The sequence below is a fragment of the Hyla sarda genome, unplaced genomic scaffold (genome assembly GCF_029499605.1).
Source record: "Hyla sarda isolate aHylSar1 unplaced genomic scaffold, aHylSar1.hap1 scaffold_1978, whole genome shotgun sequence".
Classification (NCBI taxonomy): Eukaryota; Metazoa; Chordata; class Amphibia; order Anura; family Hylidae; genus Hyla; species Hyla sarda.
In genome coordinates this window covers 41,489-59,152 of record NW_026608636.1, presented here as the reverse complement: position 1 = coordinate 59,152, position 17,664 = coordinate 41,489, and the positions used below count along the sequence as shown (strand labels likewise).

The 17,664-nt window shown below is 59.8% G+C and overlaps 1 protein-coding gene across 4 annotated transcripts in view; it reads right to left on the bottom strand.

The window, feature by feature from the left end:
- Positions 1-163: 163 nt before the first annotated feature.
- Positions 164-17,664, bottom strand: part of JMJD4 (jumonji domain containing 4) — a gene marked incomplete at its 3' end in the record, with an annotated part of 30,411 nt that continues 12,910 nt past the window's right edge. For 3 of the 4 annotated variants that reach the window (XM_056552823.1, XM_056552821.1, XM_056552824.1), the window contains 3 exon segments: positions 164-407; positions 1,911-2,036; positions 2,402-2,567. In XM_056552823.1, coding sequence (XP_056408798.1) covers positions 164-407; positions 1,911-2,036; positions 2,402-2,567 — 536 coding nt within the window. 4 annotated transcript variants of the gene reach the window in all.

The window sequence follows — 17,664 nt, the reverse complement described above, 5'->3', positions numbered from 1 at the left end:
GCACCATAGATGTACAAATATATATAACAGCCGCTCCATAGATGTACAAATATATATAACAGCCGCACAATAGATAAAAAATATATATCACAGCTCCACCATAGATATACAGGCGGAGGGGGTGGCGGTGTTTTAGGTGGAGGGGAGCACTTTCTCCTCTTACCAGATTGTAGACCTGGTGGTGCCATCCGCTGGGGACAAAGATGATCTCTCCGGCCTCCTGGATGACCTCCATGGGTGGGGGGCAGCGGTGGCGGAGGGAAGGCGCTGTGGCGTCGTACGGGAGGTGCCCACTTCTGTCACGGAGAAGTTCCTCCTGGCCCGGTGGGTAGAGCAGCCATTTCTTACGACCACAGATATTCGCCGACCAACTGTAGGAGCGGAAGACGTCAGCGTGGAAGGGAGTCCTGTGAACAGCACAATGATATAACAACATGTCCGAGTGGCCCCTGACATCAACCGGCTCATAGGGGCCACTTACTGAACATTATACAGCCGGCTCCTTGAGGCCACACAGACATTATACAGCCGGCTTCTGGGGGCCACACATTAGACACTATAGAGCCGGCTCATGGAGGCCACTTACTGGACACTATACAGCCGGCTCCTGGGGGCCAAACAGACATTAGACAGCCGGCTCCTGGGGGCCAAACAGACATTATACAGCCGGCTCCTGGGGGCCACACATTAGACACTATACAGCCGGCTCATGGAGGCCACTTACTGGACACTATACAGCCGGCTCCTGGGGGCCAAACAGACATTATACAGCCGGCTCCTGGGGGCCAAACAGACATTATACAGCCGGCTCCTGGGGGCCAAACAGACACTATACAGCCGGCTCCTGGGGGCCACACATTAGACACTATACAGCCGGCACCTGGGGGCCACACATTAGACACTATACAGCCGGCTCATGGAGGCCACTTACTGGACACTATACAGCCGGCTCCTGGGGGCCAAACAGACATTATACAGCCGGCTTCTGGGGGCCACACATTAGACACTATAGAGCCGGCTCATGGAGGCCAGTTACTGGACACTATACAGCCGGCTCCTGGGGGCCAAACAGACATTATACAGCCGGCTCCTGGGGGCCACACATTAGACACTATACAGCCGGCTCATGGAGGCCACTTACTGGACACTATACAGCCGGCTCCTGGGGGCCAAACAGACATTATACAGCCGGCTCCTGGGGGCCAAACAGACACTATACAGCCGGCTCCTGGGGGCCAAACAGACACTATACAGCCGGCTCCTGGGGGCCACACATTAGACACTATACAGCCGGCTCCTGGGGGCCACACATTAGACACTATACAGCCGGCTCATGGAGGCCACTTACTGGACACTATACAGCCGGCTCCTGGGGGCCAAACAGACATTATACAGCCGGCTCCTGGGGGTCAAACAGACATTATACAGCCGGCTCCTGGGGGCCACACATTAGACACTATACAGCCGGCTCATGGAGGCCACTTACTGGACACTATACAGCCGGCTCCTGGGGGCCACACATTAGACACTATACAGCCGGCTCATGGAGGCCACTTACTGGACACTATACAGCCGGCTCCTGGGGGCCAAACAGACATTATACAGCCGGCTCCTGGGGGCCACACACTGAACAATATACAGGCTACAATAGTCTTTCTGTTACTTCCTCACATAGTCCTCTTCACACAGCTGGGGTTTTGTTACAAAGAGTTAAACTCCATTGTAACAAAGTATCAGATTTGCTAATACATTGTAACAAACCCTCAGCTAATCACAATGCCAGATGGAGGACAAATCTCTTTCCTGTCCTGGACTCCATGCGGATGGCTTTTACCTGCACTGAAACATTGTAACAAAAACAGAGCTGTGAGATGAAAACTAGTTCAGGATGGATTTTGCACCGTACACACCAGGAGCCGGAGGGGCCCATATAGACGAAGCGGTAATCATCCACAGCGATGGCGTCCCAATACTCATTCAGCCAATCAGAGGAGAAGTACAGCGGGGTCCGGTACACGTCCCGATCCGGGAATTCCCTGCAGAGAGGTGGAGGCTCAGCGGTCACTGACTAACGTCACAGGGGGCCCAGGACAGATGGGGGGGGGGGGGGCCCAGAACGGACATGGTGGGGGGCACAGGACAGACCTGGGGGGGGGGACAGGACGGACCTGGGGGGGCACAGGATGGACCTGGGGGGGGGGCACAGGGGGGGACATGTGGGGGGGGGGGGCACAGGAAGGACATGGGGGGGGGGGCACAGGAAGGACATGGGGGGGGGGGCACAGGAGGGACATGTGGGGGGGGGGGGGCGCACAGGAAGGACATGGGGGGGGGGCACAGGACTGACATGGGGGGCACAGGATGGGCATTTGGGGCACAAGGCAGTTGCAGGGCCTCCTACCTCCTCATGTGCCAGTCCTTCAGGTAGAGGCACCCCCGGGCGGAGCGCCCCCCGTTCTCTGTATATTCTCTCCAGTACGCGATGTATTCTCGCAGGGGGAGGAGCTCTTTGGGGTTGGCGTTATATTCCTTCACATCACAGTTCGCCACCGGAACAATGGCGTCACCTGAAAAGAGAACGGAGGAAATGTCAGCCTCCAGAACGCACCGTACACCCCCTGAACGCACCATACATCCACAGTGTATCCTCCAGAACGCACCGTACACCCCAGAACACACCATACATCCACAGTGTATCCTCCAGAACGCACCGTACACCCCCAGAACGCACCGTACACCCCCAGAACACACCATACATCCACAGTGTATCCTCCAGAACGCACCGTACACCCCCAGAACACACCATACATCCACAGTGTATCCTCCAGAACGCACCGTACACCCCCAGAACACACCATACATCCACAGTGTATCCTCCAGAACGCACCGTACACCCCAGAACACACCATACATCCACAGTGTATCCTCCAGAACGCACCGTACACCCCCAAAACACACCATACATCCACAGTGTATCCTCCAGAACGCACCGTACACCCCCAGAACGCACCATACATCCACAGTGTATCCTCCAGAACGCACCGTACACCCCCAGAACGCACCATACATCCACAGTGTATCCTCCAGAACACACCGTACACCCCCAGAACGCACCATGCATCCACAGCATCTCCTCCAGAACGCACCATACACCCACAGCGTCTCCTCCAGAACGCACCGTACACCCCCAGAATGCACCATACACCCCAAGAGTCTCCTCCAGAAGGCACCGTACACCCCCAGCGTCTCCTCCAGAACGCACCGTACACCCCCAGCGTCTCCCTCAGAAGGCACCGTACACCCCCAGCGTCTCCTCCAGAACGCACCGTACATCCCCAGCGTCTCCTCCAGAACGCACCGTACACCCCCAGCGTCTCCCCCAGAACGCACCGTACACCCGCAGCGTCTCCTCCAGAACGCACCGTACACCCGCAGCGTCTCCTCCAGAACGCACCGTACACCCCCTGAACGCACCATACATCCAGTGTATCCTCCAGAACGCACCGTACACCCCCAGAACGCACCATGCATCCACAGCATCTCCTCCAGAACGCACCATACACCCCCAGCGTCTCCTCCAGAACGCATCGTACACCCCCAGAATGCACCATACACCCCCAGAGTCTCCTCCAGAAGGCACCGTACACCCCCAGAGTCTCCTCCAGAACGCACCGTACACCCCCGGAATGCACTGTACACCCCTAGCGTCTCCTCCAGAACGCACCAAACACCTCCAGCGTCTCCCCCAGAAGGCACCGTACACCCCCAGCGTCTCCTCCAGAACGCACCGTACACCCCCAGCGTCTCCTCCAGAATGCACCGTACACCCCCAGCGTCTCCCACAGAATGCACCGTACACCCCCAGCGTCTCCTCCAGAACGCACCGTACACCCCCAGAATGCACCGTACACCCCTAGCGTCTCCTCCAGAACGCACCGTACACCCCCAGCGTCTCCCACAGAACGCACCGTACACCCCCAGCGTCTCCCCCAGAACGCACCGTACACCCGCAGCGTCTCCTCAAGAACGCACCGTACACCCCCAGCGTCTCCCACAGAACGCACCGTACACCCCCAGCGTCTCCTCCAGAACGCACCGTACACCCCCAGCGTCTCCTCCAGAACGCACCGTACACCCCTGAACGCACCATACATCCACAGTGTATCCTCCAGAACGCACCGTACACCCCCAGAACGCACCATGCATCCACAGCATCTCCTCCAGAACGCACCACACACCCACAGCGTCTCCTCCAGAACGCACCGAACACCCCCAGAGTCTCCTCCAGAACGCACCGTACATCCCCTGAACGCACCATACATCCACAGTGTCTCCTCCAGAACGCACCATAAACCACCAGAACGCACCATACATCCACAGCATCTCCTCCAGAACGCACCGTACACCCAGTGTCTCCTCCAGAACACACCGTACACCCCCAGCGTCTCCTCCAGAACGCACCGTACACCCCCAGCGTCTCCTCCAGAACGCACCGTACACCCCCAGCGTCTCCTCCAGAACGACCGTACACCCCCAGCGTCTGCTCCAGATCGCACCGTACACCCCCAGCGTCTCCTCCAGAACGCACCGTACACCCCCAGCGTCTGCTCCAGATCGCACCGTACACCCCAAGCGTCTGCTCCAGAACGCACCGTACACCCCGAGCGTCTGCTCCAAAACGCACCGCACACCCGCAGCGTCTCCTCCAAAACGCACCAAACACCCCCAGCATCTCCCCCAGAATGCACCGTACACTCCCAGCGTCTCCTCCAGAACGCACCGTACCCCCCCAGCGTCTCCTCCAGAACGCACCGTACCCCCCCAGCGTCTCCTCCAGAACGCACCGTACACCCCCTGAACGCACCATACATCCAGTGTATCCTCCAGAACGCACCGTACACCCCCAGAACGCACCATGCATCCACAGTATTTCCTCCAGAACGCACCATACACCCACAGCGTCTCCTCCAGAACGCACCATACACCCACAGCGTCTCCTCCAGAACGCACCGTACACCCCCAGAACGCACCATACACCCCCAGCGTCTCCTCCAGAACGCACCGTACACCCCCTGAACGCACCATACATCCACAGTGTATCCGCCAGAACGCACCGTACACCCCCAGAACGCACCATGCATCCACAGCATCTCCTCCAGAACGCACCATACACCCACAGCGTCTCCTCCAGAACGCACCGTACACCCCCAGAGTCTCCTCCAGAACGCACCGTACATCCCCTGAACGCACCATACATCCACAGTGTCTCCTCCAGAACGCACCATAAACCACCAGAACGCACCGTACACCCACAGCGTCTCCTCCAGAACGCACCGTATACCCCCAGCGTCTCCTCCAGAACGCACCGTACACCCCCAGCGTCTCCCCCAGAACGCACCGTACACCCCCAGCGTCTCCCCCAGAACGCACCGTACACCCGCAGCGTCTCCTCCAGAACGCACCGTACACCCCCTGAACGCACCATACATCCACAGTGTATCCTCCAGAACGCACCATAAACCACCAGAACGCACCATACATCTACAGCATCTCCTCCAGAACGCACGGTACACCCACAGCGTCTCCTCCAGAACACACCGTACACCCCCAGCGTCTCCTCCAGAACGCACCGTACACTCCCAGCATCTCCTCCAGAACGCACCGTACACTCCCAGCGTCTCCTCCAGAATGCAGCGTACACCCCCAGCGTCTCCTCCAGAACGCAGCGTACACCCCCAGCGTCTCCTCCAGAACGACCATACACCCCCAGCGTCTGCTCCAGAACGCACCTTACACCCCCAGCGTCTGTTTCAGAACGCACCGTACACCCGCAGCGTCTCCTCCAGAACGCACCGTACACCCCCAGAGTCTCTTCCAGAACACACCGTACACCCGCAGCGTCTCCTCCAGAACGCACCAAACACCCCCAGCGTCTCCTCCAGAACGCACCGTACACCCCCAGCGTCTCCTCCAGAACGCACCGTACACCTGCAGCGTCTCCTCCAGAACGCACCGTACACCCCCTGAACGCACCATACATCCACAGTGTATACTCCAGAACGCACCGTTCACCCCCAGAACGCACCATGCATCCACAGCATCTCCTCCAGAACGCACCATACACCCACAGCGTCTCCTCCAGAACGCACCGTACACCCCCAGCGTCTCCCCCAGAACGCACCGTACACCTGCAGCGTCTCCTCCAGAACGCACCGTACACCCCCTGAACGCACCATACATCCACAGTGTATACTCCAGAACGCACCGTTCACCCCCAGAACGCACCAAGCATCCACAGCATCTCCTCCAGAACGCACCATACACCCACAGCGTCTCCTCCAGAACGCACCGTAACCCCCAGAACGCATCATACACCACCAGAACGCACCATACATCCACAGCATCTCCTCCAGAACACACCGTACACCCACAGCGTCTCCTCCAGAACACACCGTACACCCCAAGCGTCTCCTCCAGAACGCACCGTACACTCCCAGCATCTCCTCCAGAACGCACCGTACACCCCCAGCGTCTCCTCCAGAACGCACTGTACACCCCCAGCGTCTCCCCAGAACGCAGCGTACACCCCCAGCGTCTGCTCCAGAACGCACCATACAACCCCAGCGTCTCCTCCAGAACACACCGTACACCCGCAGCGTCTCCTCCAGAACGCACCAAACACCCCCAGCGTCTCCCCCAGAACGCACCGTACACTCCCAGCGTCTCCTCCAGAACGCACCGTACACCCCCAGCGTCTCCTCCAGAACGCACTGTACACCCCCAGCGTCTCCCCAGAACGCAGCGTACACCCCCAGCGTCTGCTCCAGAACGCACCATACAACCCCAGCGTCTCCTCCAGAACACACCGTACACCCGCAGCGTCTCCTCCAGAACGCACCAAACACCCCCAGCGTCTCCCCCAGAACGCACCGTACACTCCCAGCGTCTCCTCCAGAACGCACCGTACACCCCCAGCGTCTCCTTCAGAACGCACCGTACAACCCCAGCGTCTCCTCCAGAACGGCCGTACACCCCCAGCGTCTGCTCCAGAACGCACCGTACACCCCCAGTGTCTGCTCCAGAACGCACCGTACACCCGCAGCGTCTCCTCCAGAACGCACCGTACACCCCCAGCGTCTCCTACAGAACACACAGTACACCCCAGAACGCACCATACACCCCCAGCGTCTCCTCCAGAACGCACCAAACACCCCCAGCATCTCCCCCAGAATGCACCGTACACTCCCAGCGTCTCCTCCAGAACGCACCGTACCCCCCCAGCGTCTCCTCCAGAACGCACCGTACCCCCCCAGGGTCTCCTCCAGAACGCACCGTACCCCCAGCGTCTCCCCCAGAACGCACCGTACACCTGCAGCGTCTCCCCCAGAACGCACCGTACACCCCCTGCATCCACAGTATTTCCTCCAGAACGCACCATACACCCACAGCGTCTCCTCCAGAACGCACCATACACCCCCAGCGTCTCCTCCAGAACGCACCGTACACCCCCAGAACGCACCATACACCCCCAGCGTCTCCCCCAGAATGCACCGTACACCCGCAGCGTCTCCTCCAGAACGCACCGTACACCCCCTGAACGCACCATACATCCACAGTGTATCCTCCAGAACGCACCGTACACCCCCAGAACGCACCATGCATCCACAGCATCTCCTTCAGAACGCACCACACACCCACAGCGTCTCCTCCAGAACGCACCATACACCCCCAGAGTCTCCTCCAGAATGCACCGTACATCCCCTGAACGCACCATACATCCACAGTGTATCCTCCAGAACTCACCATAAAAGACCAGAACGCACCATACATCCACAGCATCTCCTCCAGAACGCACCGTACACCCACAGCGTCTCCTCCAGAACACATCGTACACCCCCAGCGACTCCCCCAGAACGCACTGTACACCCCCAGCGTCTCCCCAGAACGCAGCGTACACCCACAGCGTCTCCTCCAGAACGCACCGTACACCCCCAGCGACTCCCCCAGAACGCACTGTACACCCCCAGCGTCTCCCCAGAACGCAGCGTACACCCCCAGCGTCTGCTCCAGAACGCACCATACACCCCCAGCGTCTCCTCCAGAACACACCGTACACCTGCAGCGTCTCCTCCAGAACGCACCAAACACCCCCAGCGTCTCCCCCAGAACGCACCGTACACTCCCAGCGTCTCCTCCAGAATGCACCGTACACCCCCAGCGACTCCTCCAGAACGCACCGTACACCCCCAGCGTCTCCTCCAGAACGCACCGTACCCCCCCAGCGTCTCCCCCAGAACACACCGTACACCTGCAGCGTCTCCTCCAGAACGCACCGTACACCCCCTGAACGCACCATACATCCACAGTGTATCCTCCAGAACGCACCGTACACCCCCAGAGACTCCTCCAGAACGCACCGTACATCCCCTGAACGCACCATACATCCACAGTGTATCCTCCAGAACGCACCGTACACCCCCAGAACGCACCATAAACCTCAAGAACACACCGTACACACCCAGAACGCACCATACACCCCCAGTGTCTCCTCCAGACCGCACCATACACCCCCAGAGACTCCTCCAGAACGCACCGTACATCCCCTGAACGCACCATACATTCACAGTGTATACTCCAGAAGGCACCGTACACCCCCAGCGTCTCCTCCAGAACGCACCGTACACCCCCAGCGTCTCCTCCAGAACGCACCGTACACCCCCAGCGTCTCCTCCAGAGCGCACCGTACACCCCCAGCGTCTTCCCCAGAACGCACCGTACACCCCCAGCGTCTCCCCCAGAACGCACCGTACACCCCCAGCATCTACTGCAGAACGCACCGTACACCCCCTGAACGCACCATACATCCACAGTGTATCCTCCAGAACGCACCATACACCCACAGCGTCTCCTCCAGAACGCACCGTACACCCCCAGAACGCATCATACACCACCAGAACGCACCATACATCCACAGCATCTCCTCCAGAACGCACCGTACACCCACAGCGTCTCCTCCAGAACACACCGTACACCCCAAGCGTCTCCTCCAGAACGCACCGTACACTCCCAGCATCTCCTCCAGAACGCACCGTACACCCCCAGCGTCTCCTCCAGAACGCACTGTACACCCCCAGCGTCTCCCCAGAACGCACCAAACACCCCCAGCGTCTCCTCCAGAACACACCGTACACCCGCAGCGTCTCCTCCAGAACGCACCAAACACCCCCAGCGTCTCCCCCAGAACGCACCGTACACCCCCAGCGTCTCCCCCAGAACGCACCGTACACCCCCAGCATCTACTCCAGAACGCACCGTACACCCCCTGAACGCACCATACATCCACAGTGTATCCTCCAGAACGCACCATACACCCCCAGCGTCTCCTCCAGAACGCACCGTACACCCCCAGCGTCTCCTCCAGAACGCACCGTACACCCCCAGCGTCTCCTCCAGAGCGCACCGTACACCCCCAGCGTCTTCCCCAGAACGCACCGTACACCCCCAGCATCTACTCCAGAACGCACCGTACACCCCCTGAACGCACCATACATCCACAGTGTATCCTCCAGAACGCACCATGCATCCACAGCATCTCCTCCGGAACGCACCATACATCCACAGTGTATCCTCCAGAACGCACCATAAACCACCAGAACGCACCATACATCCACAGCATTTCCTCCAGAACGCACCGTACACCCACAGCGTCTCCTCCAGAACGCACCGTACACCCACAGCGTCTCCTCCAGAACACACCATACACTCCCAGCGTCTCCCCCAGAACGACCGTACACCCCCAGCGTCTGCTCCAGAACGCACCGTACACCCCCTGAACGCACCATACATCCACAGTGTATCCTCCAGAACGCACCATGCATCCACAGCATCTCCTCCAGAACGCACCATACATCCACAGTGTATCCTCCAGAACGCACCATAAACCACCAGAACGCACCATACATCCACAGCATTTCCTCCAGAACGCACCGTACACCCACAGCGTCTCCTCCAGAACGCACCGTACACCCACAGCGTCTCCTCCAGAACACACCATACACTCCCAGCGTCTCCTCCAGAACGCACCGTACACTCCCAGCGTCTCCCCCAGAACGACCGTACACCCCCAGCGTCTGCTCCAGAACGCACCTTACACCCCCAGCGTCTGCTTCAGAACGCACCGTAAACCCGCAGCATCTCCTCCAGAACGCACCGTACACCCCCAGAGTCTCTTCCAGAACACACCGTACACCCGCAGCGTCTCCTCCAGAACGCACCAAACACCCCCAGCGTCTCCTCCAGAACGCACCGTACACCCCCAGCGTCTCCTCCAGAACGCACCGTACCCCCCCCAGCGTCTCCCCCAGAACGCACCGTACACCCCCAGCGTCTCCTCCAGAACGCACCGTACACCCCCTGAACGCACCATACATCCACAGTGTATCCTCCAGAACGCACCGTACACCCCCAGAACGCACCATGCATCCACAGCATCTCCTCCAGAATGCACCATACACCCACAGCGTCTCCTCCAGAACGCATCATACACCACCAGAACGCATCATACACCACCAGAACGCACCATTCATCCACAGCATCTCCTCCAGAATGCACCGTACACCCCCAGTGTCTCCTCCAGAACGCACCGTACACTCCCAGCATCTCCTCCAGAACGCACCGTACACCCCCAGCGACTCCCCCAGAACGCACTGTACACCCCCAGCGTCTCCCCAGAACGCAGCGTACACCCCCAGCGTCTGCTCCAGAACGCACCATACACCCCCAGCGTCTCCTCCAGAACACACCGTAGACCTGCAGCGTCTCCTCCAGAACGCACCGTACACCCCCAGCGTCTCCTCCAGAATGCACCGTACACCCCCAGCGACTCCTCCAGAACGCACCGTACCCCCCCAGCGTCTCCTCCAGAACGCACCGTACCCCCCCAGCGTCTCCCCCAGAACACACCGTACACCTGCAGCGTCTCCTCCAGAACGCACCTTACACCCCCTGAACGCACCATACATCCACAGTGTATCCTCCAGAACGCATCGTACACCCCCAGAACGCACCATAAACCTCAAGAACACACCGTACACCCCCAGAACGCACCATACACCCCCAGCGTCTCCTCCAGACCGCACCATACACCCCCAGAGACTCCTCCAGAACGCACCATACATCCCCTGAACGCACCATACATTCACAGTGTATACTCCAGAAGGCACCGTACACCCCCAGCGTCTCCTCCAGAACGCACCGTACACCCCCAGCGTCTCCTCGAAAACGCACCGTACACCCCCAGCGTCTCCTCCAGAGCGCACCGTACACCCCCAGCGTCTTCCCCAGAACGCACCGTACACCCCCAGCGTCTACTCCAGAACGCACCGTACACCCCCTGAACGCACCATACATCCACAGTGTATCCTCCAGAACGCACCGTACACCCCCAGAACGCACCATGCATCCACAGCATCTCCTCCAGAACGCACCATACACCCCCAGCGTCTCCTCCAGAACGCACCATACATCCACAGTGTATCCTCCAGAACGCACCATAAACCACCAGAACGCACCATACATCCACAGCATTTCCTCCAGAACGCACCGTACACCCACAGCGTCTCCTCCAGAACGCACCGTACACCCACAGCGTCTCCTCCAGAACACACTGTACACTCCCAGCGTCTCCTCCAGAACGCACCATACACTCCCAGCGTCTCCTCCAGAACGCATCAAACACTCCCAGCGTCTCCTCCAGAACGCTTCGTACACCCCCAGAGTCTCCGCAAGAACGCACCGTACCCCCTCAGCGTCTCCCCCAGAATGCATCGTACACCCCCTGAACGCACCATACATCCACAGTGTATCCTCCAGAACGCACCGTACACCCCCAGAACGCATCACGCATCCACAGCATCTCCTCCAGAACGCACCATACACCCAGAGCGTCTCCTCCAGAACGCACCGTACACCCCCAGAACGCACCATACACCCCCAGCGTCTCCTCCAGACCGCACCATACACCCCCAGAGACTCCTCTAGAACGCACCGTACAACCCCAGAGTCTCCTCCAGAACGCACCGTACACCCCCAACGTCTCCTCCAGAAAGCAACAAACACCCCCTGCGTCTCCCCCAGAAGGCACCGTACACCCACAGCGTCTCCTCCAGAACGCATCGTACACCCCCTGAACGCACCATACATCCACAGTGTATCCTCCAGAACGCACCATAAACCACCAGAACGCACCATACATCCACAGCATCTCCTCCAGAACGCACCGTACACCCACAACGTCTCCTCCAGAACGCACCGTACACCCACAGCGTCTCCTCCAGAACACACCGTACACCCCCAGCGTCTAATCCAGAACGCACCGTACACTCCCAGCGTCTCCTCCAGAACGCACCGTACACCCCCAGCGTCTCCCCCAGAACGCACCGTACACCCCCAGCGTCTCCCCCAGAACGCACCGTACACCCCCAGCGTCTCCTCCAGAACGCACCGTACACCCACAGCGTCTCCTCCAGAACGCACCAAACACCCCCAGCGTCTGCTCCAGAACGCACCGTACACCCACAGCGTCTGCTCCAGAACGCACCTTACACCCCCAGCGTCTGCTCCAGAACGCACCGTACACCCGCAGCGTCTCCTCCAGAACGCACCGTACACCCGCAGCATCTCCTCCAGAACGCATCAAACACCCCCAGCGTCTCCCCCAGAACGCACAGTACACCCCCAGCGTCTCCTCAAGAACGCACCGTACCCCCCCAGCGTCTCCCCCAGAATGCACCATACACCCCCTGAACGCACCATACATCCACAGTGTATCCTCCATAACGCACCGTACACCCCCAGAACGCATCACGCATCCACAGCATCTCCCCCAGAACGCACCATACACCCCCAGAGACTCCTCTAGAACGCACCGTACATCCCCTGAACGCACCATACATCCAGTGTATAACCTCCAGAATGCACCGTACACTCCCAGAACGCACCATACATCCACAGCATCTCCTCCAGAACGCACCGTACACCCGCAGCGTCTCCTCCAGAACGCACCGTCCACCCTCAGCGTCTCCTCCAGAACGCACCGTACACCCCCTGAACGCACCATACATCCACAGTGTATCCTCCAGAACGCACCGTACACCCCCAGAACGCACCATGCATCCACAGCATCTCCTCCAGAACGCACCATACACCCACAGCGTCTCCTCCAGAACGCACCGTACACCCGCAGCGTCTCCTCCAGAACGCATCGTACATCCCCTGAACGCACCATACATCCACAGTGTATCCTCCAGAACGCACCATAAACCACCAGAACGCACCATACATCTACAGCATCTCCTCCAGAACGCACCGTACACCCCCAGCGTCTCCCCCAGATGCACCGTACACCCGCAGCGTCTACTCCAGAACGCACCGTACACCCCCTGAACGCACCATACATCCACAGTGTATCCTCCAGAACGCACCATGCATCCACAGCATCTCCTCCAGAACGCACCATACACCCACAGCGTCTCCTCCAGAACGCACCGTACACCGCCAGTCTTCTCCAGAATGCACCATACATCCCCTGAACGCACCATACATCCACAGCATCTCCTCCAGAACGCACCGTACACCCCCAGCGTCTCCCCCAGAACACACCGTACCCCCCCAGCGTCTCCTCCAGAAGGCACCGTACACCCCCAGCATCTCCTCCAGAACGCACCGTACACCCCCAGCGTCTCCCCCAGAACGCACCATACACCCCTAGCGTCTCCCCCAGAACGCACCGTACACCCGCAGCGTCTCCTCCAGAACGCACCGTCCACCCTCAGCCTCTCCTCCAGAACGCACCGTACACCCCCTGAACGCACCATACATCCACAGTGTATCCTCCAGAACGCACCGTACACCCCCAGAACGCACCATGCATCCACAGCATCTCCTCCAGAACGCACCATACACCCACAGCATCTCCTCCAGAACGCACCGTACACCCCCAGAGTCTCCTCCAGAATGCACCGTACATCCCCTGAACGCACCATACATCCACAGTGTATCCTCCAGAACGCACCATAAACCACCAGAACGCACCATACATCCACAGCATCTCCTCCAGAACGCACCGTACACCCCCAGCGTCTCCCCCAGATGCACCGTACACCCGCAGCGTCTACTCCAGAACGCACCGTACACCCCCTGAACGCACCATACATCCACAGTGTATCATCCAGAACGCACCATGCATCCACAGCATCTCCTCCAGAACGCACCATACACCCACAGCGTCTCCTCCAGAACGCACCGTACACCCCCAGTCTTCTCCAGAATGCACCGTACATCCCCTGAACGCACCATACATCCACAGCATCTTCTCCAGAACGCACCTTACACCCACAGCGTCTCCTCCAGAACGCACCGTACATCCCCAGCGTCTCCTCCAGAACGCACCGTACACCCACAGCGTCTCCCCCAGAACGCACCGTACACCCCCAGCGTCTCCTCCAGAACGACCGTACACCCCCAGCCTCTCCTCCAGAATGCACCGTACACCCCCAGCGTCTGCTTCAGAACGCACCGCACACCCGCAGCGTCTCCTCCAGAACGCACCGTACACCCCCAGCGTCTCCTCCAGAACACACAGTACACTCCCAGCGTCTCCCCCAGAACGCACCGTACACTCCCAGCGTCTCCTTCAGAACGCACCGTACCCCCCCAGCGTCTCCTCCAGAACGCACCGTACCCCCCCCAGCGTCTCCCCCAGAACGCACCGTACACCCGCAGCGTCTCCTCCAGAACGCACCGTACACCCCCTGAACGCATCATACACCCCCAGCGTCTCCTCTAGAACGCACCGTACATCCCCTGAACGCACCATACATCCACAGTGTATCCTCCAGAACGCACCGTACACCCCCAGAACGCACCATGCATCCACAGCATCTCCTTCAGAACGCACCATACACCCACAGCGTCTCCTCCAGAACGCACCGTACACCCCCAGAGTCTCCTCCAGAATGCACCGTACATCCCCTGAACGCACCATACATCCACAGTGTATCCTCCAGAACGCACCATAAACCACCAGAACGCACCATACATCCACAGCATCTCCTCCAGAACGCACCGTACACCCACAGCGTCTCCTCCAGAACACACCGTACACCCCCAGCGTCTCCTCCAGAACACACCGTACACCCCCAGCGTCTCCTCCAGAACGCACCGTACACCCCCAGCGTCTCCCCAGAATGCAGCGTACACCCCCAGCGTCTCCTCCAGAACGCACCGTACACTCCCAGCGTCTCCTTCAGAACGCAGCGTACACCCCCAGCGTCTCCTCCAGAACGACCGTACACCCCCAGCGTCTGCTCCAGAACGCACCTTACACCCCCAGCGTCTGCTTCAGAACGCACCGTACACCCGCAGCATCTCCTCCAGAACGCACCGTACACCCCCAGAGTCTCTTCCAGAACACACCGTACACCCGCAGCGTCTCCTCCAGAACGCACCAAACACCCCCAGCGTCTCCTCCAGAACGCACTGTACACCCCCAGCGTCTCCTCCAGAACGCACCGTACCCCCCCCAGCGTCTCCCCCAGAACGCACCGTACACCCCCAGCGTCTCCTCCAGAATGCACCGTACACCCCCTGAACGCACCATACATCCACAGTGTATCCTCCAGAACGCACCGTACACCCCCAGAACGCACCATGCATCCACAGCATCTCCTCCAGAATGCACCATACACCCACAGCGTCTCCTCCAGAACGCACCGTACACCCCCAGAACGCATCATACACCACCAGAACACACCATACATCCACAGCATCTCCTCCAGAACGCACCGTACACCCACAGAGTCTCCTCCAGAACACACCGTACACCACCAGCGTCTGCTCCAGAATGCACCATACACCCCCAGCGTCTCCTCCAGAACGCACCGTACCCCCAGCGTCTCCTCCAGAACGCACCGTACACCTGCAGCGTCTCCTCCAGAATGCACCAAACACCCCCAGCGTCTCCCCCAGAACGCACCGTACACCCCCAGCGTCTCCTCCAGAACGCACCGTACACCCCCAGCGACTCCTCCAGAACGCACCGTACCCCCCCAGCGTCTCCCCCAGAACACACCGTACACCTGCAGCGTCTCCTCCAGAACGCACCGTACACCCCCTGAACGCACCATACATCCACAGTGTATCCTCCAGAACGCACCGTACACCCCCAGAGACTCCTCCAGAACGCACCGTACATCCCCTGAACGCACCATACATCCACAGTGTATCCTCCAGAACGCACCGTACAACCCCAGAACGCACCATAAACCTCAAGAACACACCGTACACCCCCAGAACGCACCATACACCCCCAGAGATTCCTTCAGAACGCACCGTACATCCCCTGAACGCACCATACATCCACAGTGTAACCTCCAGAACTCACCGTACACCCCCAGAGTCTCCTCCAGAAGGCACCGTACACCCCCAGCGTCTCCTCCAGAACGCACCGTACACCCCCAGCGTCTCCTCCAGAGCGCACCGTACACCCCCAGCGTCTTCCCCAGAACGCACCGTACACCCCCAGCGTCTCCCCCAGAACGCACCGTACACCCCCAGCGTCTCCCCCAGAACGCACCGTACACCCCCAGCGTCTCCTCCAGAATGACCGTACAACCCCAGTGTCTGCTCCAGAACGCACCTTACACCCCCAGCGTCTGCTCCAGAACGCACCGTACACCCGCAGCGTCTCCTCCAGAACGCACCGTACACCCCCAGCGTCTGCTTCAGAACGCACCGCACACCCGCAGCGTCTCCTCCAGAACGCACCGTACACCCCCAGCGTCTCCTCCAGAACACACAGTACACTCCCAGCGTCTCCCCCAGAACGCACCGTACACTCCCAGCGTCTCCTTCAGAACGCACCGTACCCCCCCAGCGTCTCCCCCAGAACGCACCGTACACCCGCAGCGTCTCCTCCAGAACGCACCGTACACCCCCTGAACGCATCATACACCCCCAGCGTCTCCTCTAGAACGCACCGTACATCCCCTGAACGCACCATACATCCACAGTGTATCCTCCAGAACGCACCGTACACCCCCAGAACGCACCATGCATCCACAGCATCTCCTTCAGAACGCACCATACACCCACAGCGTCTCCTCCAGAACGCACCGTACACCCCCAGAGTCTCCTCCAGAATGCACCGTACATCCCCTGAACGCACCATACATCCACAGTGTATCCTCCAGAACGCACCATAAACCACCAGAACGCACCATACATCCACAGCATCTCCTCCAGAACGCACCGTACACCCACAGCGTCTCCTCCAGAACACACCGTACACCCCCAGCGTCTCCTCCAGAACACACCGTACACCCCCAGCGTCTCCTCCAGAACGCACCGTACACCCCCAGCGTCTCCCCAGAATGCAGCGTACACCCCCAGCGTCTCCTCCAGAACGCACCGTACACTCCCAGCGTCTCCTTCAGAACGCAGCGTACACCCCCAGCATCTCCTCCAGAACGACCGTACACCCCCAGCGTCTGCTCCAGAACGCACCTTACACCCCCAGCGTCTGCTTCAGAACGCACCGTACACCCGCAGCATCTCCTCCAGAACGCACCGTACACCCCCAGAGTCTCTTCCAGAACACACCGTACA